The sequence below is a fragment of the Phodopus roborovskii genome, unplaced genomic scaffold, assembly GCF_943737965.1.
Source record: "Phodopus roborovskii unplaced genomic scaffold, PHOROB, whole genome shotgun sequence".
Lineage (NCBI taxonomy): Eukaryota > Metazoa > Chordata > Mammalia > Rodentia > Cricetidae > Phodopus > Phodopus roborovskii.
Window position 1 is genome coordinate 1,358,446 of NW_026126647.1, and position 25,445 is coordinate 1,383,890.

At 43.2% G+C, this 25,445-nt stretch overlaps 1 protein-coding gene across 1 annotated transcript in view; it reads right to left on the reverse strand.

The window, feature by feature from the left end:
* Nwd2 (NACHT and WD repeat domain containing 2) overlaps window positions 1–11,075 on the reverse strand; it is a 129,485-nt gene extending 118,410 nt beyond the window's left edge. The window contains exon 1 of the mRNA XM_051174019.1: window positions 10,918–11,075. Coding sequence (XP_051029976.1) covers window positions 10,918–11,068 — 151 coding nt within the window. The 5' untranslated portion in view covers window positions 11,069–11,075. The remainder of the gene's footprint in view (window positions 1–10,917) is intronic.
* Between the last annotated feature and the right edge of the window lie 14,370 nt (window positions 11,076–25,445).

Here is a 25,445-nt window from a genome sequence, read left to right on the forward strand (position 1 = left end):
TCTACTAGGGATCCTGCAAGTAAGGATCTCGCCTGAGCCTGTAAGACAAGCTGCATGTGTTTTGGGTGGCAGAGAGAAGAAATGGCATTACCCAGGCCTTCGGGACCAGAAAGTCATGGTTAAGTTCCAGATGTTGGGCACTGATAGATCCTGGTGGACCCCAGTTTCACTTTGATCTGGTTGTAACCATTCCCTGGTTCTTCCCCCTGTTCTTGATGTTAACAGGTAACTTAGGTAAGAGGCTTAAGTTTTTATTTTAATTTTTAAAAACAATCTTTTTTTTTTTTAACATACCAATCCCAGTTTCCCTCCCTTCGCCTCCTCCTGTTCCCCTACATTCTCCCCACCCCATGCCCCATCCACTCCTCAGAGAGGGTGAGGACTCCCATGGAGCTTCAACAAATCTGTTGTATCATGGTGTGGCAGGACGAAGGAGGCTTGAGTTTTAAAAGGCACCTTAAACTTACAAAGTATTGAACATGAGGCCCTGAAGAAAAGGAATGGTTACGGTTGAGTCGCTGTGTGTTGGTGTACTGACAAGGGCTGGATTTACCATAGCCAATTTTGGTTGTTAACCATGTGGGAAGTCAGGACCTCAGCTGAATACTAGCCTCCCTGAAACCAGCCTGTGGGCCTGGTTTGTGGGGCATGTTCTTAAAAGATGCAGCAGGAATCACAGCAGTTAGCCACGGTGGGCAGGGCAACCCCTAGTCTGGTGGGTCTAAGTCATATAAGAAAGGTAGCTGAATGTGACTCAGAAAGCAAGACAAGAAACAACATTCCTCAGTGGCCTCTGTTCAGGCTTCCTGCTCAAGTTCCTGTTATGACTTCTTTTGCTACTGGGCTGTGTTACCTGTAAGTGACATAAATCCTTTCTTCCTCAAGTTGCTTTTGGTCATGATGTTTCTCATCGCAGCGGAAAAGAAGACTAGAAAGTATTTTCACGGGGTGCGGGGTGTGTGGGCCTGGATTATTTTATTTTTTCTTAAATAATCCCAATATTATTGAAATTGCTCTTGAATAAAGCTATTTCCCACGGGTTCATGTGCTAGAAGCTAGAAGTGTGTGTGTGTGTGGGGGGGGGGGGTCTCAGAGACTGCAGTACCCTAAAGAGGCTGGAGCTCACAATGGGTAGTTACATCACCAGGTCACTAGGGTACCACCCTTATGAGAAATAAATGCAGTTATCACTGTGTGCCAAGAGAATGGGTCCTTGTAAAATGAACAAGCCTGGCCTGTGAACCACTCTGGTTTCTTATTTTGCTGTGTGATTTCTCCCTGTTGCATAAGCTTCTGCCACGAACAGACTGGGCATGCGTGATGGCGACAGAGGACCCTCATTGGAGCCAAATAAATGTGGAGCCATGTCTCCTGGTTTCTAGAACTATGAGCTCCATAAACCTAGTGCGGGGCACTTTGTTGCAGCAACACAAAACTGTCAAGAACAATAGATTATTCTGGTTTACGAACAGAGCATGTGGACTTAAAAATTAACTCCATTTTTCATGCCTTTTTTAGTGTTCTTAAGAGATTTTTCTTACAATTTCTTTTTTGTTTTGCATCGTTTGAAGCTTTCTCATCGTACTACACAGTGACCTCAATAACTTCTGGATCTTATTTTAGTTAGCGTTTTCTAGAGTGTCATCTACTGAATGTGATCTTTTGCTGAAGCTACTCTGCTTAGCAACAGCCTGGCATGCTGCAGGTTCTACTTGACGCAAGTACACTTTCAGTATATTTAACAGTTTCAACACATCCTTCTCCCTTTGGGAAGCTGTGATTCTATCAGTTCTGTCATTCGAGCAAGACTTTCTTACCAGTTATTTTCACCAGTATAAGCTCCCCCAACTCCACGCTTGCTTTCTCTGCTTTGGCCAAAGGAAGTAGAGTCTGCTGTTTTCTTTTTTCATTCAGCTTTAATATGGCCCCACATTCTTCTTCCCCCAGTGATTCAGAAATGAGGCATACCTCGCTTCTGGTGTTGTGTATAACTCACATTCTTCAGAGATGGCTATGGATTACGCCCTCCTCATCTCTTACATTATATACTTATTTGTATTGAGTAACTCCTCCCAAGGAGCAGCTCCTGCACCCATCCTAACATACCTGGGAGCAAACCTCCTATATATAATGGAGGCTGTTCCCAGCACATCGTTCAAATCACAAAGTTATCCAGGAAGCTCTTAGCACTGTTTCTTTCCCAGCTCCTTGTGATTCACAGGTTGCTAAGTAACAGTTGTGACCTTGCACATGGGTGCCGATCCTGGCAGCCCTCCCACGTTACTGCAGCCTGGGGTCCTATTGATTTTGCTCCCTTCTACCTGTCCTCACTTCATCATGGTCATTGAGCACAATGTTTCCTAATACCTTCATGCATCATATATGCCCAATGCCCATATTCAGTAACAATAGTAAAGATGTCAGTCAGGCAATTCTCATTCCCCTGCCATCCTTACAGCTAGTTCCTAGATCTTTTGACACGTTATAACTTGCGATTTCTGAGTCCTGGCTATCTCAGTAAAATCAGTGATTACGCTTCTTACACTTAGGAAAATTAAATTTTGTCATATTATATGATCACTTGCTGGTTGCTTTTAGATTCTATTGGACTTTCTAGACCCAAGCATTTTGTTTCTGAAACCTCCCTTTCTTGACCTGGATTTGTTCTCATAACCTACCACAGCACAATCCAAGTGTTCCACTTTCCCACTGACTGCCCTTCAGAGTAGACTGCCAGTTCTTAGATTCAGCTCACCTGAGTCTTTGCTTTTGACTTAATATGAGTGGCTCACGCTTGCTGAAGACATGAGATGCAACCACCTGATTCCAGTCATTTCAATCAGCCTCCTCTTGAGACCATGCCTCTTAAAATGCAGTGTTTGTGTTTTTGGACAGATGTACTTTCCCTGTGTCTTAGACATACGGGTCTAAAAAGTCAAGACAACAGTATGCATCTCCTCTCACTTTTGTGACTGTCCATATCAACTAATTAGGAGTCCCCAGGGACACAATGGGAATCTAGAAAACATTGTAGCTGATACTTTAGAAAGAAATGGATTTGGTGGCAAGAATCTCTGAAAGATACTGTTGTAATGACAACATTGTGAAAGATACTCTTTCTGTTTTACCATTTCATTTCTGCAGTCCCTACAGGAGTGAGACACACATTGCCTCTGCTTTGCTCTGAATAGAATGCCTGTCACAGTCTTTGAAATAGTTTTGAATTGAAACAAGGTTTTCAAGGAAGTATTTAATTAGAAGGGGGTATTGTTATCATTCCAAGTTGCAGTTTCTGATCCTTTTATTACATTTGTATCACATAACTTCTTTGCCCAATTATGCATCCACCAACACATTTTAATTTGAGGAATTATTCTTGCTTCAACAGAGATTGTGAGGAAATGTGATACAATGCCTTTCCATGCCAGTATCACCCTTATTTCTTTTAGACGTATTTTACAATGTAGCATTTCCATGACTTTTGAGCAAATCTACCCCCTTTCTATCTGATTAAGTTACATGACAACCCAGAGAAAAATTTCAAAGAAATTGTTGCTAGAAAGCAACCTAAAACTGGGTTGCTTATTGTACTTGGTCTATGCTTGCCCACAGCTAGTCTTTGATATCCAAATGCCTGCCTAAATACTCTTCTTGACTGCCTTGGATTTGAGTTCATAGACTGTTTAGACAAAATGGTGATTACTTGTGAATGTTTCCTTGTTGAATCCGTGGCATATATATTGTCCTGTGAGTTCTTGCTAGAGATTTCTCAACGAAGTTCATTTTCCAGCATTTCAATAAATACTAATATCCTCAGCCTGATTTTAAAAAAGCCCTTAGGCTTGGTTTATTAAATTTAATTAATTTATGATATTCTGTAGAATTCCTCACACTTGCAATTAAAAAAATATCTGTTTTTTTTTTAAATTTTATTTTTCATTTACTTAAAGAGATATAACGACTATTCCCAAAGCCATGCCCAGCTTCCATCTTCTAGACATACTGATATTTGTTTGAAGTTATTGGTGTAATTATCTTACATTCTTGATGGCTCAACTTCTTTATATTACTTTCCCATTGCTGGGGTTTGAATTCTAGAGCTTGTATTGCAAGGGAAGCACTAAGCCATTGAGCTATACTCCAGCCTTCTGTTACCCATCTTACCGCAGTGTTTAATTTCTACTGTTCAAAACCATAGCTCGAATGTGCCTAATATAACATGTCTTAGGAAATGGTATATAAACATTGAAAAGGAAACAAATAAACATTCTAGGTAGTGGAGGCTGTTCTCCGCCCTGACCGGAAGGTCTCTGAGTCTCCTCAACTCTCTGTGTCACCTAATTACCCTACTACACAACTGCTAATCCTGGGTAGAGCACAACAGGCATCTTAGCCTACCAGGTCACTCTTACCCTTTGGGATCTGACCTGTGTCCCAAGAGCACACAATACCTTCTTGATCAAACTAATGTCTTAAGGGGCAGACCATATGTTTACACCCATGGAACAGTGAACCTTGTCTGAGTTCCCAATCACACAAGTAAGAAAAGTGGCAATTCATTGTTTTAAGCTTCTATGTCTTCCAGTGGGTTGATTAATAGCAACAGATCGCTGAAACAGTGACTCCAAACCTGCAGAAATCTTTTAAAATAGAAACAAGAAGGACAATACCATGATATAAAAAGAATGCTGAAAGATTGGTAGCTGGTATGTTAACCAGTGAAGTCAGAATCAATTTTTATCCAGTGTAGCTCTATGGTCCAGGTTATGCTTTTGAGTGTTATCACAAGATGTCAGTTCTGTCCCTATTTAAAAAGCTGGAAGCTCCTTGTTGAATAACAAGGACTGTTTCTTTCTGTTCCCTGTGGAGATCTCATCATCACTTTGCCTTATATTTGATTATCATGTAGAATGGCTTCCATACTCTGGCTCTATTCATTCTCATGGGGAGACCCCCCCCCAAGCTCCTAACTCTGAATCTCCCCCCACCAAGAAAAAAACTAGTTTATGCAACTCTCCCTGGAGCTCCTTGAATGCTCCTTTGCTCATATCCTTAGTATGACACTCATCACATACATTATGGTATTAGGGGAACTCCACAACAGCAGAGACCTGCTTTGTTTGGTGGCTGCTGTGTTTTAAGCACCAGAATGGCATCCACATAGGACAGAACATTCAGGAACATTGCTTGGTTGAAGGAATGCATGTGTCTGTTTTCTCCTGGGCTCCATGTTTTGTTTTTTGTTTTTTTTTTTTGTGCTGAGGATCCTTTACCCATCCTTTCCATCCTCTCCATTGCAGAGCACAGGCTGGAAACATGGAAATTCTTAGACTTGCCTCTTGCCAGTGTCCATGTGCACTTCTGGCCCATCAAAGCCAGGCATGAGAATAAAACTCTTTAAGGTGGCCAGTGCAGAAATGTGAGTGGAAATGCAAGTGAAAAATCCCGACTTTCTTTTTTTCCATGCACTGATACTGTAGCCTTGGACCAGGGCGCTATCATTCACGACATATAAAGGGAAGGTAATGGGGCAGTTCTTCTGCTATTGCTGTGGCATCTGGCATGTGATTTTGCAGCAGCCATGTCGTTTTTTCAGGGGCTGCTGGCTACTTGGTATCTATGGGCACTACTTCTCCTTCTCCTTCTTCTTTTTGTTTCTTCCTTCCTTCATTTCTTTCTTTCTTTTTTTTTTTTTTTTTTTTTTTTTTTTTTGTTTTGAGATAAGGGTTCTCCGTGTAGCTTTGGAGCATGTCCTGGAACTCGTTCTGCAGACCAGCCTGGACTAGAACTCACAGAGATCCGCCTGCATCTGCCTCCCCAGTGCTGGGATTAAAGGCATGTCCCACCAACGTTCTGCACTTCTACAGTTTTCTGTCTCCTGGGCGTCAGCTCTCTGCAATGGGACTGATGGACCTACTGGTACCCCTGACGTTTTGTTCAGCAAGCTTTGCAGAGATTTTTGGAAACACCCAATTGTATGATAGATCGAGAGTAGAAAGGTTTCTTTCTCTAGACTGAGTTCTAATGGCTGAGATAGACACACTCACACAGTGCATGGATGTCACTGGAAAATAACACAATGAAAGATAGCTAATGTTTATTGTCTCCTATGTGGCCAGTGCTTGTGTAAAGGCTTTGTGTGTGTTCGCTCATTACCCCCCTGTAGCTCCACACATCTACAGCTGTTATCTTCCTTCATGAGCTGGGAAGCTGAGAATAGAGGAGTTAAAGAACTTGTTCAGAATAGTTCATTAAATAGCAGATTGAAAATTCAAACCCGGAAAGCTTGGCTCACAGGCCTATTAAGTCTATTGATAGCTAATACCCTCCCCCTTTCCCCAGTAATGTCTGCTTAAGGACCAATGAGACACAGCCAGTAGACTTTTGTGTCTGTGCATTGAGAATGTTTTGTGTGTACTTATCATGAAGTAGCGTAGTTGGCATAATCTCATTTGAGGTTCTTATTTTTAAAGATATTCTTTGGTTGACAAGATGGCTGTATGTGTACAGGTGCATGTGTGTACATGTGCTTTCTGCTATAGTGATCTTTTTCTTGGCAATGCATATGGATAACAAAAAAGGGATCCATGAGAACTCAGGATGATAGAAAGGTAAGAGTAAAAGTAGTGAAGAATGTTTTTGGTCTCATCTGAATCTTGATGCAGATCTTTCTTTGGTAGGGTAGAAATGCACACCAATGAAAGTGGCCAGTGGTTGCAGACATGGAACCAGTGTGGACATGAGGCAGGGTGTCTCCGTCAGAACTGAGCACAAGATTTCCAGAAGAATCTGGAAGCTATAAACTCACACTGACTAAATCAAAGTAAATGGGAATGGTCTGAGTATTTGTTCATCAAAGCTAGGTAGGAGTGCGCAACACTCAAAGATGACCACTTTGCAAATCTAAGTGGAAGGGTACAGTAATGAACGTAGGTAATTTCTTCTTTGTTCCAATTTCTTTTCACATGTGGAGTGAGGAATACTAGTGTAGTAGCCCTGGATGTGCAGTGTTACAGCTCATTAGATGGCTTCATTTGGAAGGAAATTTAAGCACTGGAATCCAGAAACTTCTAAAAATATTTCCAGGAAAGCTGTAATCTTTGTTCTCATCCATATTTTAGATTTGGAAAGGGTTAACTCTGTCTCTGGCAAGATGCACAATTATTTGCCCCTCATCTGGGAAACTCAGCTTGTGTAGTTTAAACCATATCCCCCCACAAAATCCGTATCTCTTAGCTGCAGTATCAAAATCTCCAAACTGTAGTCAACAGTAGACTGTCCCCAGTTTGAGTAATTGCAGAACCCAAAATAACCACAGTCAACACTGAAACTGTACTTTGACATGAAGCTACTTATTATCTTTATCTATTTAGAGTAGTGATTCTCAAGTTTACTTATACTATGACCTTTAATGCAGTTCTTCATGTTGTGGTGACCCCCCAACCATAAAATTGTCTCATTGCTAGTTCGCAACTGTAATTTTGCTACTGTTTTGAATCATAACATAGATATCTGATATTCAGGATATCTGATATGTGACCCCAAGGGGTTGTAACCTACAGGCTGAGATCCACTGACTTGGAGCTTTGAGCCAGTAGCCACATGTGTCTATAATTAAATACATTAAATGACATACATGTTTATGTCATTAAATTTATTAAAATGAATAACGCTCAGATTCTTAGTCACACTATTTAGTACTCACCCATCACCCATGCCTAGTGCTGCCAGAGAAGACAGATATTTCTAGCATTTAGGAAAGCTCTGCACAACATTTACTAAAGTGAAGGCATGTGTTCTTATAGATGCATATATGGCATGGCTATTAGTCCTGCATATTTAATAAGAAATACTCATTTCCTCCCTCAAAGACAGGAGAGAGTACCAACTGATATTTAATCCAGGAGATTATAGGTTAAATGCTGTGGGCTTGCATCATCCTTTGTCAATAGTAAAGGCAATGTCTTTCATCTGCATGAAGATTTGACTTAACTTACTCTAAACTGGTTCAGAATAGATGCATGAGTTAGAAAAGCCCTTCTGTCCTGAAAGCTGGCCAGACTCATGCAGGATCCTTTCCTTTCCATAGACTATTTTGTAGGTATTTTGAAAGCATTTTTCCAAAGAAGCAAAAGAGTGTTCTGCCAGAGAGACAGTATGACATGACTAGAAAAATGTCCAAGGATTAAGAAAGACAGCACCAATGAATGGGAATGAGAGTAGATGAAGTCCACCCAAGTAAGTCTGGGGTAATGTGATTGCCTCCCCTGACAAGTACCCAGCATCGTCTATATGGTAAAGACAGGTCAGATGTGAAGAAGTATAAGCCCATTACAGTTCAGTATGCTCCGAAATTCTCTTGTATGTCCTACGACTACCTCTCAGTGGGAATAAGTGGGTTGTGGCACTTATGTTCCATTTCAGTTGTCCATATTTTTGGAATGAGAAGATTCTGGGCTGCACGTATCCACCATATTTGGCCATGTAGACACGAGACATTTACAGGGTTCTGGATGCTGTTTAGATTGGCAAAAAGCAGCAAAGTAGGTATTTTGAGTTTTCTATGGGATCTGTCTGTTTTATTCTGCTGTATGAATCCAGAGAATTAGTTTCACATCCTAAAGCCTGAGTTGTCTCACCTGTGGAATAGGAAGAATCCCTTTGCTTACTACTCCCGGAAGTGTTTGAGGATGAAATCAAAATTGCAAGCACTAATGCATGGAAAACTAATTACCCATTCAGAAGACACATACTGTCCTCATTGTAGTTGGGGGGGGGGAGATTTCCAGCTCCACACAAGTTTTATAAAGCAGTACCTATTAAAAAAAACAACAACAACAACCACCTCAGCAAGAGTCTTGTTGGGTTTCTCAAAAACAAAACAAACTCCAATTACTTCACCACAAAACAGCTTTTACCCAGAATGCAAATGTGGGCTTCTGCTTGCAAAGGAAACTTGAGATAATGTCCTTTGTCTTAATTGGACAGTGGAAAGGCTCTTCATCTTTGGTAGTGTCCAAGAATCTAATATTGGATGGTACCAAAACACAAGCATTTGCTTTCTAAATTGAATCCGTGAAGATGCCATGGTAAAGTGCTGCCTCGGATGGAGCATTTCCCGGAGTTTTAAGGCTTCAAGTTGAAAGCATTAAAAATGCCCATCTCTGCCCGTTTTCAATATGCCCTTGGCTTTTCTGTCTGGATAAAATTCAAAGTCCTCCTTCTCAAGTATGCTTCACATTTCTGGACCTTTAAGATCAGCCTGGAAGCCACCCAGCAAAAACCAGTGACCAAGAGGCATGCCTGATGTCTCCCTTGTGTCTGCTTTGCTGTGCTTCAATGTGTGTTAAGTTTTTAGTGGAACTAATGTGCACTCACAGGTGTAACAAAAATGAGATTAATCCTTTCTCAGTTTCCAGAGTAAGCTGACAATATCAATTCATTATCACGCAATCCTAGAAAACACATACTTAAAGCAAGAAGCAAACGAACCACCGCTAACGGTATCAGAACACCCACAGCAGTTTGCTTCGGGGACAAGGCAGTGCTTTAGTTGCTTTCACAGCAGGGCAAACAATTCTGGTGGCATTTAAGAAAGTCTTGGATAATTGAAAATTTCAGGACTAACCATTATCTAATGCAATTCTTTCAGGCATGAATATTTCTGGGACTTGAAGACGTCCTGAATCCTAACTTGAATTTTGGGGTTATTTAATTCAGATTTCATGTCAAAGTCTTGGATGGCATGCTTGATACAGAATGACGTGTAATGTTACCAGATCTCTCTAAAATTACGCTTTATTAAGTTCTGTGAAAGTTAGTTGTAAATTCAGGGGAGGGTAGTTAGGCCTTCCCCCCCACCCCCATCCCCCCAAGCATAAAACTCTCCTATTAATTGCGGTGTGTTATTTATTTCTTTCCTCAATTCCATTGTGACCACAAAAGCTTTACCAGTAGTAATTTCCGGTACCGCACCCCCTCCTTTTTAGAAGTGTCTGGTTCCATAAAGTCACTTTTCCTGTCTTCTCAGCATGTGTTTTACAAGCAACCAGAGCCTTGAGTAGTCAATGGAGCAAACTCTTCAGTGTAAACAAAACAAAACAAAAATTGTTTTTAAAAATCAGGTTCGAGCCTTGTTAAGGTACACCACCAGTCTTACAAATTTATGAAACGCTTTTTAGGGTCACCCCTCCCCCCCCTTCCCCTGAAGTCCCATCCAGTTTGTTAAACGTGCACCCCTCCCTTCACACCGCCCACTGGGAACAAAAGTTAACCTTAAGAACTGAAAACCGCTTCTGTCTTGGTGAATGCAAATGCGGGAAACCAACAAGTTTCCACGGAGCCACCTAGCAGGTGCTTTGACCTGAGCAGGATCCACCCAGGAGACTGACACCCAGCAGAGATGAGCTCATCTGAGCCTTCCAGGACCAATCCTTTGCTGGGCGAGCGCCACTCTGGCCTGGGACCTCCAAAAGCCTGTGTCTCCTCGACCTCCACCGACCTTCCTAGCGGCAAGACCTGTGTTCTAAGGGACACGCTTGCCACCAGGATGGGGGCATATGGCGCAGGTAGCCCCCTCTCAGCTACCATTTGTGATTATCAGGCGAAAGAAACACGGACAGAAAAAAGGCGAAGAAAGGGGTTGGGGCGGGAGAGGCAGAATGATTTTCTAGAAAGCGCCTACTAACAATGCCTGGGCGATGTCTTAGATTGACTCGGGGAAGACAAGTGTGTCCTAGAAGTCAGCAGGGAAGCGGATGCGTTAAAGAAAAAATAAGTGATTGCAATGAAATTCCCACGCGCTCCGAGCTGCGGCGGGAGGCAGGGAGCGCAGGGGACGCTGTGAGGCCCCACACACTTTCGGCCACGCACCGATCCCAGGACCAGCAGAAAGACAAACAGGGGGAAGGGACTTACCTTCAGGGTTGGCGCTGATGAAGACTCTGACGCTGCGGCCAGCGGGTACGAGGTGAGAAGGCAGGGCGGTAAGGTTCCCGGAGAATGCCGCCCGCCGGAGCGCGGAGTCCCGGGGACAGGGCAGCTTGGTGCCCGCGCCGGCCGGCCACATCGCCCTGTGAGAGGCTCAGCTGCCACCACCACTCTGTTCCTGGGGTCCCTGACCCTCTGCGGCCCCGCGAGGGCGACGTCGGCCGGCGCCGCAGCTCAGAGCCGCTCGGAGCCCAGGGCGCAGCCCGCAAGCTCCTTGGCGCTCAGCAGCCACCCGCGGGCGGTGGCCATACGGACCCTCGGGACCGGGGTTACCGTCGCCTCCCACACCTCTGAGGACTGCCTTGGCTCTGGTCCAAGGCTCAGCGCCGCAGCGCGGGAGGTCAGCGTGGAGGATGCTACGCGGGCGGCGCCGGGTTGCACCGGGAAGAGCCGATTTAGCTTCTGGAGCTCCTGGCCATGTACCCGCCCCTGGCCATGTACCCGCCGTGCCCTCCTCAAGGACCCGGCGGGCGACCCAAGCAGGTCAAAGTTTAGGAGCAGGCGACGGGAGTTGGTCTGCACTCGCCTCTCCGGCAGCGCAGAATTAACGCGACTCACGGGGCGGCTGCGGTGTGGGTGCTCGGGCTCGGGGGCGCAGCTCGGGAACCTCCCGGTTTCCTCCGAGGACACGCTCCAGAATCTCCTGGCTGCTCCGTCAGTGAAGGACCAGAGATCGATCAGCCCGAGATTCCTCCTATTCCCCCCTCCAACTCTCCTAAAGGTCAAACCAGCCCCGAGCGTTTGCGGGAATCCAGGCGCGCGGGCGTCTGCACGCCTTTGCCAAGTCCCCAAAGTTCAGCGCGCCTGGACACCTCACGAGGGGCTGGAGCATCAGAGCTCAGGGCATTGAGGAAGGAGGGTCACAGTCGCCCTTCCTCTCGTGGCGTGGGAGGCCGCGTCGCGCCTCTGCGCTCTCTCCCCACGCTCGTGCGAATCGGGGGATTTTTATAGCTAAGCCACGATGCTCACGTGGTCCTCCCCGCGTGGTCGCAGACCCTTTCTGGGAGCGAATCTCTGCGGGCAGCCCTCCCTAGATCTCTAAAGGACCCGGGGGAGCCTTCCTGCTCCCGCTGAGATGCCTTCCTGAGGGCTCAGGAACCAGGCGGCTTCCAGGACATTGGGAACCCCGCACAGAGCGTGTGAGCTTTGGCCCCAAGGGAGGCTACGATTTCCGAGAGGGAGACCGCCGGCCACGCCCCACTTCTGGCAAAGTGCAGGGGGCCACAGTTTGTGGTCCGGGTGTTCGAGACTGCCCGAGGTTGTGGGTTGTTAAACAGCTTAACCAAGTCAATTGAAGAGCCTGGGCTGGCTTCAATTGAGGCGGATCCAGCTAGCCCCAGACTGTTCATCTAGGGGCAAGGGTAGGAGCTGAACTTCTCACGGTCCAAGTGGTATGAGATGCACGTGTAAGTTCAGTTGCAAAATTATTGTCACCCTCTCAAACCCTGCAAACCCCAGAGAGGAAATAAGTGTGATTCTGTGGCGGCTAGGGTCGGGATGCAGGAGAGAGGGGAGTATTTGGAGCCTGGGTTGGACTTTGGGCTTCAGATGCCTCATTCTGAGTTTGGGGAGGGGCACCAGTCTTTTAGAGAGGAACCTCCAATCCCCAGAGACCAGGGAAAGGATGGGTGGGTACAGAGCTTAGCTGGGCTTGGTGGCTTTTGTTTATAGTTAGCAGCTCTTAGAAACTGAGGCAGAAGGATTGTTGATATTGCCAGGACAGGGCAGTCTGGACTAGGGTGTGAAACACTACCTCAAAATAGAACAAAACAAAATCAACTACATTTGCTCCATGGCAGGTTTATCTCCCCATCGCCTGCACTTCCTCTGGGCCCTGCTGGTGGCAGTGGAGTCCTGTGTACTGCGGTCTATAATCGGAGAGCATCCACACACACCCAACACACATTTTAGGGTATCCTCTTTGGAGGAAATGGGTCTCTAGGTTTTTAAAGCTCAAACTACTCCGGAGAGCTTGGAACAGACGGCACAGGCTATTGTATGTTAATTTTACCGAATCCACGAAGAAGCCCCGAATATAATCCAGCCATCTATTCAATTAATTCACTGCAGCAAACGACCTACCTCTCCAGAATCAGGGTTTCCAGGAGGGCAGATACTCAACAGGGAGCCGCATCCAGAAATTCTCATCCTTCTTGTCTCTTGGTTATATACTGAGAATTCTGGGAGAGGTAATGAACAGAATTGCCCTCTGCTCCAGCCCTTGTGGAGACATATCCATCACAGGAAAGGAGCCAGGACCATAGTATGGCCATCTACCAGCTATTATAAAATAGATAAGAAGTTTATTGTCACCTGCTCAACTCCCTCTCTCCTTATGTATGTCTCTGTTTCGAGATTACTGTCTGTGTTTTTTGACCTTTGGTTCAGATCTTGCTTTGGTGTTGAATTTTCTTTGAATGACTTTGGGATTTTTGGCAGCCTCCATAACCTAATTAACTTCTAGACAGGCTGAAGTTTAGCATCTGCCTGTGTCACTGCAGACCAAGTCTGCAGAGGAGAGCTTTGTCTCTGTTCGCAGTGCAGTCCATCTTTGCTGGAGTTTAGAGCAGAGAAACTTTCGTGTAGTGGGGAGGGGTCTGCTTAAATATGGAGTCACCTACCATCATCCCACACGCACCTCTTCCCTTACGTCTCCCAAGCTACCTAGTTTAACGGACTGAAAACAAGGACTAAGTTCTCAGTTTGCAGATGGCACAAAAGGGGAGGCCAGGCATCATGGTAAGCTTTTAGTGTTAATTCCTATAATTTCCCAGCATGAGGAATTAGATAGTTATGTAGATTAAAGTCCAGATTTTGGAGGCTACTTTCTTTTTTGTCTTCGTTTAAAACGCTTTAACATTTTACCTTCTTCAGCAAGTATTAGAAATGCTGTTCCATTTTACACACGAGAGAACAAGGCTGCGGAGAGAAATGACTAATACAAGGTCATACAGTTAATCTGTACTAGAACCAGAAACCCAGTATCGATGCTCTTTCTCAAAGATTTTTGCAACATAGTTAGTCTGTTTTCTAATTTCCTGAGTCTGGCATTGGCTGAGATTTTTTAACAACCTAGACAATGCTTGCCTAGACCTCGTGGACAGTTGCGGAAGGCTAGCTGTCCCTTCTGCTTTAAAGATGCCCACACGAGTCCTCGCTCTTCTGACTTCTTACTTCCTTTTTCTTAAAAAAAAAATCAGTAAGATTCCAAAGGGAAATCAATACCATTCCAGAAGCAGGCAGGAGAATCTAAAGCCTCTGGAAATGGGAAAGTAAAAGAACTCATGAAACATGGGTTCAAGACTATGTTGATGAGACATACCCTTCTCTGCTCTCACTCTCCCCAGCCCTATAAAGGGCTGACCCATGAGAAAGTCAGATCAGTGCTAGGACCCTCCATTCACTGGGCTGGAAGGAGTCATTAGCTCATAGACTCCATCCTCCTTGATAGAGAAGTTAATGACCCCGAGAAAAAAAATCATCATTCCATTAAACTAATATCTAGTGCTATACTGTATGATGTACACTGTTTTAAGCTTTAATTACTATCCCACTTAATTATATTGCATTAAAGGTCTTCACTAGCATGTCCTACCTCCAGTCCAGCATCCTGTCTAAGGCATCGTTGTCCCGTGCATACCGTTTTTGAGATTGTTGCTCATTTGCTTTTATTTTTATACATTTAAAAATGAAATATAACTACATAGCTTTCCCCCTTCCCTTTCCTCCCTTCGGCCTCTCTCAAGTGCCCTGTCCCAAATTCTTCCATGTCTGATTTCTCAAATTGATGGACTCTCATTATTGGTACATATATATGTGTGTGGGAGTATGCATACATATTTGAATATAACCCACCGAGTCCATTTTTCTAGTCTGGGTATATGTATGTGTGTATGTGGTTTCAGGGCTGACTACTTTGGGTGGGCCTCATCCCTGGGAGAGGCTGACTGTCCCTGTCAGCAGTCATTGGTTGATCTAATTCTTTGTCTAGGTGGGACTCTGTGAAATTTCACCCCAATTTCTTCTCCTATTAGCTTGTCTGTTGACGTTGCCATTTGTTGTGGTCTTGTTTATGCATCCATGTCTGGAAGATTTTCTCGTCTTCCAGTTTTAACAACCTTTCCACCCCTCTTCCCTGATGTTCCCTGAGCCATAGACTCAAGAGCTATGATGCAGATGTATTTACCGGAGCTGGGCTCCCCACAATGGTATCTCTGCATTGCATCTAGTTGCGAATTTTTGTTCTGGTCTCCTTCTGCTGCAAAGACAAGCTTCTTTGGTCAAGGGTGGCAGCTACAATCATCTTGGGGTGTAAGGATAAGACCCAGAATGTATTTGGGAAGTATGCTGGTCTACCAAAAAGGCGGTGGCAGATTTCTCTTCTAAGATATATGGCATCACCATGCCTGGGAAAGTAGCTAGGTTTCTAGTACCAGGCACGATTTTCCTCCTGTTGAGTGGACCTTAGGTCAAATTATACAGCTGTTGGCTACTGTCAGTGTATGAGGGACACTTACTATACGTTTAGGGACATATTGCCATGCTGATCTTTGTTGTTGTTCACAGATATTGCAGCTGGGTAAGACTAGTGATTGTTTCCCTCCATTGGCAGCTTGTGTAGAATTTTCTGGTACCATGGAAGTTAGATTGCAGGGAGCAAGCTTTCAGGCTAAATCTGGCTTAAATAATACAGGTCCTGGACCATTAGTGTGGGGTCTTCAGAAAAAAGGGCTTATCTTCAATCTCTGAGAAGCAACCATAGGCAACAAATGATAATCTAGATTGGTTTCGCAGTCACTTGGATTACCCTGACCAAAGAAAGGAAGTTCTTGTGCCTGGTAGTAGGATTTTTTTGTAAGTACATGGTTATTAGGGGAAGCATTGTCAGCACCAAGGAACATATCTTCCTTGATGATGCATATAAACATAATACAATGATTATGTAATACATGTTATATCTATTATTTATAATTTTGGGTAAATACAAATAATGTGATCCCTTGAGTCTTTATCAAACAACCCGCATCTCTCTTCCTTCTTCTGTATTGGCCTCCCTAATCCTTCCCCAGTTGAAGCTCCCTCTCCATTTTCCATTTTTGTATCACTTGCATCATGACACTTCCCCTCTCAAGACCACCCCGCAGGGGTTCCTTTCTACTTTCCTGGTCTCTGGGGTCAGTCCATATTATACACTCACATCTGAGGATTTAGGAGCTAGGGATCACAGATGAGTGAGTATGTGTCACATTTGTCTTTCTGGGTCTGAGTTACCTCATGTAATATAAATTTTTCTAGATCCATCCATCTGTCGGTCTGTTTACCTGAAAATTCCACAATTTCGTTTCCCTTTATAGCTGAAGAGTGTTCGTTCCGTTGTGCATATGTATCACATTTCCATTATCAGTTCATCTGTTGAAGGAAAGTTAGGTTGTTTCCATTTCCTGCCTGCTATGACTAGAATAGCCATGAACATGCCTGAGCAAGTATCTGGAGTAGGATGTCAAGCCTTTTGGACATATGGCCCTTCTATTCTGTCTTAAAGCTCACGCGTCTCCTTTTTGGCCACTGGAACTTTGCTTGTTTTAGTCCACAATATACAGACACACCTGGCCTACTTCCTTTATGTGTTAGCTGGTGACTTTCACCCAGATTTAGGCTGTGTATAAGTGTGATAGGGACTACTGTGGGAAATCCCAGGGTCGGAGCTTACATGACTGACTCTGACCCAGTGTGTGTGCCTACGTGTACACTGGTGTCTGTGTGCATCAAACTTTCTGACCAGTAACTGGTTTGCTGTCCTGTGTTTGAGCTGTTGTTGGGTTGGGGTAGTTTTAAAGCCCCTGGTGTTATGAAGAAAGCCGGACAAACACATATTTCCATTCTCTCTCAGGGACTCAAGCCAACGGAGCCAGACACGCACTGTTTGTGTTTCCCAAGCTTGAGGCGAGATCTCAGATACAACATTACTTTCATGCTTCCATTGGCTTTCTGATTTGGTGATAAATATTTGATTCTGCTTTGCTAATGTGAGAAATGAATAATACATGGTCACTCAAGCCAAGACTCTGTTTCCCAAAGTTCCAGCTCAGGATATGAGCTGGACTGTCAAGAACCCACTTACTTGTTTACAAAATGGAAATGTTCAGAAGATGTGAGAATTTGTCAGCATAACAATTTGTCAACATAGATGGTTGATTCAGAGGTGTCTGCGGCATGAGAGAAAATGCAGCGGCTCAGTTTTAAATAAAGTTACACCTTTCAGGAAGCGCTAGCTGATGTTTTCATGACTCAGAAATTCTAACTTTATACCCACCCCTTCCAAATCTGTTTAATGTATTTTTTGATCTGTCTCCGTACAACCTTCTAAACACATTGCAATGAGAGCACTATGGATGCCACCCAAAGTAGACGAAAGTAAGTTTTGAGATAAAAATAATCCATTATTTCATATTTCCAATTAAAAGTTTTATTTTCACTTTATAGCTGCCAGGATTTCTCATCTGTGACAATCTCAAATATGCACCTTAGAAACCTTATCCCATCACCTGACAACTATTTGCAGAATTATGTGTGGTTTTTTTTTAATTGAAGTACTTTCATACATGCTAATTCACTCTATTTCTAACCCCACGAGATAAGTTCTGCATTAGATATCCCACACCTCAATTTCTGTATGGAAAAGCAGCTCAAGAAACATTAGCAATGCCACGAAATTTAATAGATTCCTGAGCACCAAGCCACACATCAATGATAATATATTACCTGACCAACAACTGAGAATATCCATTTGGCTACATTGAAATAAATCATTTGTATAAAATTCATGCCCATAGTTCTGCAAACTAAGTCACACAGAGTGCAAAACACTCTCCTTAGGTGGCAGTGCTATTTATATCATCTGTTTACATTACCTTCTGGCTTTTTACGAACCAGAAGTCAATTTTTGCATCCTTGGGTCCTATTAAGAACTTGGTTTGGTAGATGGGTGCTTTTAGCTTTCCTCTAGTATGACAGACATTTGCGGTGAGGAGAAAATGTTAGAAGAAGAATGGTCCAAGCCAGTTCACATGGGTTTTAATCCACAGTTGTCATTGGGCCTCTAGCTTTGCAGGCTACAGTGAACAGTGCATCACGGCAAGCGTCATGGTCAGAAGCATGTATCGGAGCAAGCTGCTCACGTCCTCCTGGAGGTGGGCATTGATGGAATTTCTGCTTTTCCTCCATGTCCCACTACTTGGGTTAACTACCCACCCGTACTTTAAAGTCACGGCACTGAAGAAAGGAATCCCATAGCTTTACCATCTTCTTTTCTTCTCCTCATTTTATCACGCTTTTATGTTTGTTATTTAATGTTATTGGCTTCTCAAGATGGCCAGCCCACCATAGGTCTTTAGCCTGGATTAGCCATAAAGTGCCATCACGTGTGTGCTCCTGGCTCTGCTTTCATAAATGTAAATTATCCTTTAGCCTAAATTTGGAAAACCCGAATGCAGGCATTACAAGGTCATTTTACACTTTGAAGAAGGGGATAGGCAGCAGGTTACAATTCCTTTGGAGTGTCCAGAAACGTAAGGGAATGATTCAAAGTCAGGTTTTAAATGTTCAGCTCTTGCTATTTCTTGCTAAGCATGGGGGAAAAAAATCATTCTACTACCCCGTGGAACAGACTTAAAACTTAGATTTGCTTTTACCTCCCCAAATAAATACAGTGCAGCTTTTCGTTATAAAAATATATTATAAGGGCTGGAGAGCTGGCTCAGCTGTTAAAGGCTAGGCTCACAACCAAAAATATTTTATAAGAATTGTTTTATTATAATGTATTTTATTGTGAAACATAAACAAGTCTATTATTTTTTTTCAAGTTTCAAATATTTTATTTTCTTACTCACACAGTATGAAGGTCTCTAAAGATTTCACAACATGACGTATATCATGCAGAAGAAAATTTAAACATTCCGCATAACCATGCCCTCCTTGCCTCCCTCACACAAACTAAAAAAGAAATCCCCAATTTACCCAGTAAGGAAATAGTTTGCACTATTTTTTTTCCCACAATGCCAGCTAAGACATGTACAAAAGCAAGAGATATAGAAAGCATTTGCTAAAATATTTGTAATGAACAATTATGTACAAAAAAATTCACAAAAGACTAGCTCCTTCTTGAAGTAGAGCAGTTGACACTGGAACAGATCAAACCACTGGCTGGGATTGTAAGCCACGTACTGACCCAGAGGAAGAAAGTACTTACGTGTAATGGAGATTTCCATCTTGAATATTAACGTTTCCAAAGTTTGGCAACATCATCTCTTAAAACTATGCAAATTATGTAAACAAGAGGTACATTTTAAATTGATCTACATGCAAAATTCCATGTCATGCAGAGACACTAAGCACCGGGATATTTCTCTCACAGACAGAGCCCACGGTGTGCAACCCTCAGTTGAAGAAACAGCGGTGGCAGGCAGGTGTGCTCAATTTGCATGTATTATTATTATTATTACATTTATCTATCTATCTATCTATCTATCTATCTATCTATCTATTTATGAGGAGGTTGTATGTGTATGGCCAGCACGCATGTGTAGAGAGAAGAAGACAACTTGCTGGATAGGTTCGTTCCTTCCACTAAGTGGGACCCAGAGATTGAATTCAAGTCATCAGGCTTGAGATCAAGCACCTGTTCCCACTGAGCTCATCTTCCTAAACAACTTATAAGATTATTGAAGACACCAAATATTGCATTGATTCTGCATAAGCCAAAAATTTTAATTCATAGAAACTAAAACTGACAATGAGTTTAGGTGTATATAAACTCAAGAGAAGAATTGGAGTTGAGTGTATATAAAATGGAACCGAGTATTCAGGAAAGCTAGAGACAGGAACTGCTAAAGTCCTCCAGGAAAGAGATATTCTTGTTTCTCTATTTCTCACCTCTGGGTCTGTTCAGGCAGTTTGAGTGTCCATATTTCTCAAGTCTCTGATATTTAATACTCATGATGGAATAGACCCGATCAACAGTTCAGACCACAGGGGAAGACTGAGCCAATCTGAGCCCAGTAACGTAATTGAACAAATACATTTCATGTAACTAACACAGGTAATAACAGGAAATGGGAAGGGTTAATTTAAAACAGAGTTTTGATAAATAATTGTGCTAATAAGGATGCGATGATAAACATAATTTAATATGTGAGTAAAGAAGCTTTCGAAATGAAGTAGATAGGGAAGTAGGCAACTACGAACCTGCTCTACTCAGAGTTCTGGAAAATCTTGACTGATTTTCTTAAGTTGATAGACAATTTATTGGAAATTATTGGCTTATAATAGGATTATTTGGAGACCTGAAGACACGAGTTTATAAAATGGGAAGGGACCAGAAGTGGCCAGCTGGCTGAATCCTGCCAACATAGCTGGGTGGGAACAGAGCTTAGGGCAGCCTTTCTGTATCTACTATGAAATCCTGAACAGCACAATGCGCTCTTGTATACTAACCTGGATGCCATTGCCACTAGGCACATAAAGGCCAGTGCGGTTGCCTCCTTTACTCCTTCACCGTGGTCTCCCAGGTGGGAGAATGGAAGCCCATCATGCATTAAGGGTCAGGCTGTCCAAGGATCCTCCCAACAAGAGAAGACATTCCTATGGTTAGACCATCAAGATTGACTCATCCGCCGAGCAAATGTCTCATGCCACCCAGAATATTTGATACCATGGAAAAAGTGATTTAAATGATTTTTTTTTTGTCTTCTAAGTAAGAACAACAATCCTTTATGTCTCCCAGATTTAGATGGTAGGAAAACTTGCCTCTTCCGTATGTGAATACACAATTCAAACAACTTGGGTTTTCCTGGTTGACAACAGATTAGAAAAACTGAACCAAAAGCGGGTAAAGGCTGTTGTTAACTATGCTGCTAGAAATGATACACAGCCGTGACTCAGGAAATGTGAAAGAAGAAACACACACACACACACACACACACACACACACACACACACACACACACTGCTCCACTCAGTGATTTAGGACAGTGGTAGTCGTAGTAGACTGCTGGTGGGATCCTAAGGCACCGGTGTTTGCTTTGTAGACCTTCTAGCCAAGCTGTGAAATGGGTAAGCATTAAATAATTGAGAGAAACTCAGAGAGAAGAAAATGGGGTCTCCTGGAGTTGCGGCAAAGAGGAAAAGGTGGAAGAATATTGAGGCAATCTTTAAAAAACGAAAGCAGAGGAAACGTACTGCCCCAGATCAAAATGAGGCTACGAGTAAGGCTCACAGTTAGCTTTGTGCTCAGCAGCTAGTAAATACTTTCTGGCTTGGAGCCCAGGCTGTGGAAGCCTGGCTTGCCCTAGTGTAGGGATTGTTGAGGCTCTAAATGTGAATGGCAGAGGGGGCTGGGAACAGGCAGCAGCAATCGCTGCTAAGTTCTGGCACTTCCTTGTTCTTTTCCAGGCAATTTCTAGGCCCTCTTAATCCATCTACCTACATTTGCAATTCCCCAATATACCTTGTGAAAGTGTTTGTTCCTAACCTTTATTCCCCCCTCCTTTTTTTTATGGGAAATAGATTCTCTCTCTTTTTTTTTATATAATATATCCCGATTATGGTTTCCCTCTCTCTACTCCTCCCAGCTCCTCCTCCTTTCCCTTCCCTCCCCTCTCTTCCCCTCCCCTCCCTTCTCCTCCCCTGCCCTTCCCATCCCCTGCCCTCCCTTCCCCTCCCCTCCCTTTCCATCACCTCCCTTCCCCTGCCCTCCCCTCCCTTCCACTCCCTTCCCCTCCCTTGGCCCTCCCTTTCTGTCTTTATTAGAAAAGGACAGGCGTCTAAGAGATAATAATATAAAAGCATGTAATAAAATGAAGCCCATCATGTTAGAGTTGGACAAGGGAAACCAATGGGAGGAAAATGAAAAGAGCCTGCGAAGGCCTAAGAATGGTTCGCACAGTCAGGGTCCCATACAAATCCTACACTGAAGGAGGAGGACCTGGCTTAGGTCTGTATAGGACCTGTGATTGCTGCTCCAGTGTCTGTGAGCTCATCTGAGATTTGCTCATGTGGTTTTAGAGGACCTTGATCTCCTGGTGTCCCCCATCCTCTATGCGTTGTAACTCTTTCCGCCTCCTCTTTTGTGGGGTTCCAGAGCTCTGAGAGGAGGGAACTGATGGAGATGTATCATTTAGAGATGTTTGTTCCAAGTTTTTTTTCTCTGCATAATGCCTGGCTGTGGGTCTCTGTATGTGTTCCCATCTTCTGCACAAGGAAGCTTCTCTGATGATGTCTGAATAAGGCACTGGTCTATGAATATAGCAGATTACCTTTAGGAGTCATTATGTTCTCTTACTTTCTTTCTTTTTTTCCTGAAAGACAAGGTTTCTCCATATAGCCCTGGCTATCCTGGAACTCACTCTGTACACTAATAGCCTTAAACTCACAGAGATCCACCTGCCTCTGCCTCCCAAGTGCTGTGATTAAAGGTATGTGCCACCACTACCTGACTACTTTTTTTTTTTTTTAAAGACCAGTTGTATTTGCTTTTACCCTAGGTCTCTGGTCTATGTAGTCTCTGGTTCTTGGTCACCCATGCAGTGTCAGATACGGGTTCTATCTCTTGGACTGGGCCTTAAGTCCAATCAGACACTGGTTGGTTACTCCTACAAGCTTTATGTCACCATTGCTCTAGCATATTTTGCAGGCAGGACAGCAGTGTATATCAAAGGTTTTGTGGCTAGGTTGATGTTGATGTTTTTCTTTTGGTAGCCCACAGAATGCCTTCCCATATCAAAGACACTAGAAGTTAGGGGTGAAGATTTTATGTACACGCCAGCTTGGCCCCTCCGAATTAAATGAGATGTGTAGGTATTGCCTTCAGCAATGTGTCACTATTGTCTTGGCAGCAGCCTGGATTGTTTGGGGATTTCTATGGGGCCCCTTTGGCCAACAACTCAATTGAATGTAACCCAGTCTCATATTTGGTGACAAGAGATGTACAGTCAAGACTCCGTTTTCTCTCCTGTTCTTGTGCATGTGTGTTCCCATGCTCGTCAAGGGCTTTGCCAGTGAGACACACCCCTATCTTTTCTTCCACTCTTCTTTACAAGTTACTCTGATGAAATCTGGATATGAAATTCAATATTGTAGTTTCTCATACCAAATGGTTTTAATTCCGTCTGTTCATACGTATTTGGTGTATACTGCTCTCCCAAAAGTCTACGTTGATTTTGTCAGTGAGAGAAATAGGATCCACCTTCACCTTAATCTTCTAAAATTAACTGAATGATTGATATACAGGCAAGGCCATATCAGTCTCGGTTTTAGGAGTTCATTCTTTGTGCATTACACTTTTAGGTTCCACCTAGAGTAACTGGGGTGGGAACAGGGAGAAGAACAAAAGGCTTTAGATTTAAAAAGCACTAGATTGTTAAATCTGTCTTTATTTGCTAACAACATGATCCTCCATTTAGAAAATCTCAACGAGTCCACTAAAAATTGCTAGAAGTAATGAAAGACCTTGACAGGGTTGCAAAATGTGAGTTCCAGAGATGTAGTTTTATATTGTACATCAATTGTAGCTCTATATTTGAACAGTGAGCAATAGAGAAAAGAAATTAAGATGGAGATTTTATTCATAGTAGTATCAGAAATACTAGGCTTAGGGATAAGCAGCAGTAGAAAGGGAGAAGGATTGCACACCCAAAAAGTAAGAGATGGTGCAAAAAAAATTAAAACTCTAAGTAAAGGGAAAGATGTCCCATTACAGAGGATCAGAAACTTCAGAGTGTTGCATGGTAACAATAATCCTAATAGCAATAATACTCACTGAAATACCAGACTGACATTAAAAAAAAATAACTAACAGACCATACATTCCACTTGGAAATGCAAAGGCACACACTAGCAAAATAAAATGTAGGAAGAATGACAGCATGGAGATTGGTATTACCAGGTTAAACTTATAATAATTAATACAATGTGGCATGGAGATTGGAATTAAAAGCCCAGAAGTAAAGGTGTACGTGTAGGATACATTGATTTTTGTATAGAGGCACCAACATAATTCAGAGGCAGAAAGAAGTATATATAGTCTCAGCAAGTGATTCTGAAATTACCAGAAAGAATGGATTTGGGGACATGCTCACACTGGGCCATCACACTCCCTGGCATGTGCCTGGGTTTTCAAGGATGTACAGACATACACCCATGCACACTACATACACACACACACACACATAAAAATTAGAGTAGAAGTTTTCTATTATTTCCATCATGTTAGCAAAGTGTTAAGATAATATATAGGATAGGAAAATACTTATTTTTAAAATATATTTATTATTGTTTTCTTATTTTATATGTCAATCCCAGTTCCCTCTCCCTCCCTCCCATGTCCCCCTTCCCCTCCCATCCTCACCCCCCCACTCCACAGGGTGGGTGAGGCCTTCCAGGAGGGATCATCAGAATCTGTAAGGCATTTGGAGTAGGGACTAGGTCCTCCCTCCTGCCTCTAGGCTAAGGGAGTATCTCTCCATGGGGAATGTGCTCCCACAGTCCTTTTGTGCACCAGGGACACATCCTGGTTCCACTGTCAGAGGTCCCTTAGACTGCTCAGGCCTTCTAACTGAGCCCCACATTCAGGGCGTCTGAGTTGGTTCAATGCTGGTTTCCCAGCTATTAGTCTGGGGTCCATGAGCTCCCTCTTGTTCAGGTAAGCTGTCTCTGTGGGTTTCTCCAGCCTGGTCTTGACCCCTTTGTTCATCACTCCTCCCTCTCTGCAACTGGATCCCAGGAGTTCGGCTCAGTGTTTAGCTGTGGGTGTTTGCTTCTGTTTCCATCAGCTACTGGATGAAAGCTCTAGGATGGTGGATAAGTTGGTTATCAATCTATCAGGGAAGGGCATTTAAGGTAGCCTTTCCACTGTTGTTCACTTTGTTAGTTGGGGTCATCCTTGGAGGTCTCTGGACATTTCTCTAGAGTCAGTTTTCTCTTCAAACCTATAATGGCTCTCTCTATTATGGTCTCTCTTTTTTTGGCTCTCATCTATTCGTCCCCTTACTCAATCTTCATGGTCCCACATGTTCTCCTTTCCTTTCCTTCTCTTTCTCCTAGCTCCCTCTCTACTCACTGCTCCCCCCCACTCCCAATATGCTCAGGAGATCTTGAGGAAAATACTTATATAATTTATATATAGTGAACTCTTTTAATTCAATAATAAGAAAAATAAGCTCGCCATAAAATGATCGAAGAATTTTAGTAGCTATTTCTCTAAAATATTTACAAATGACAAATAACTACATGGAAAACTTATCTAATTATCCATTTGGGAAATGCTAGTCAAAACCACAATAAGACACTAGGTTTGAAAGACTACTATAAAAAGGCTACACCAAGGAATCAGGATGTTTCCCTGGTTCACAAAAGGACTTTGGGAGCACTCCCTTAGCCTAGGGACACAATGGAGGGCCTAG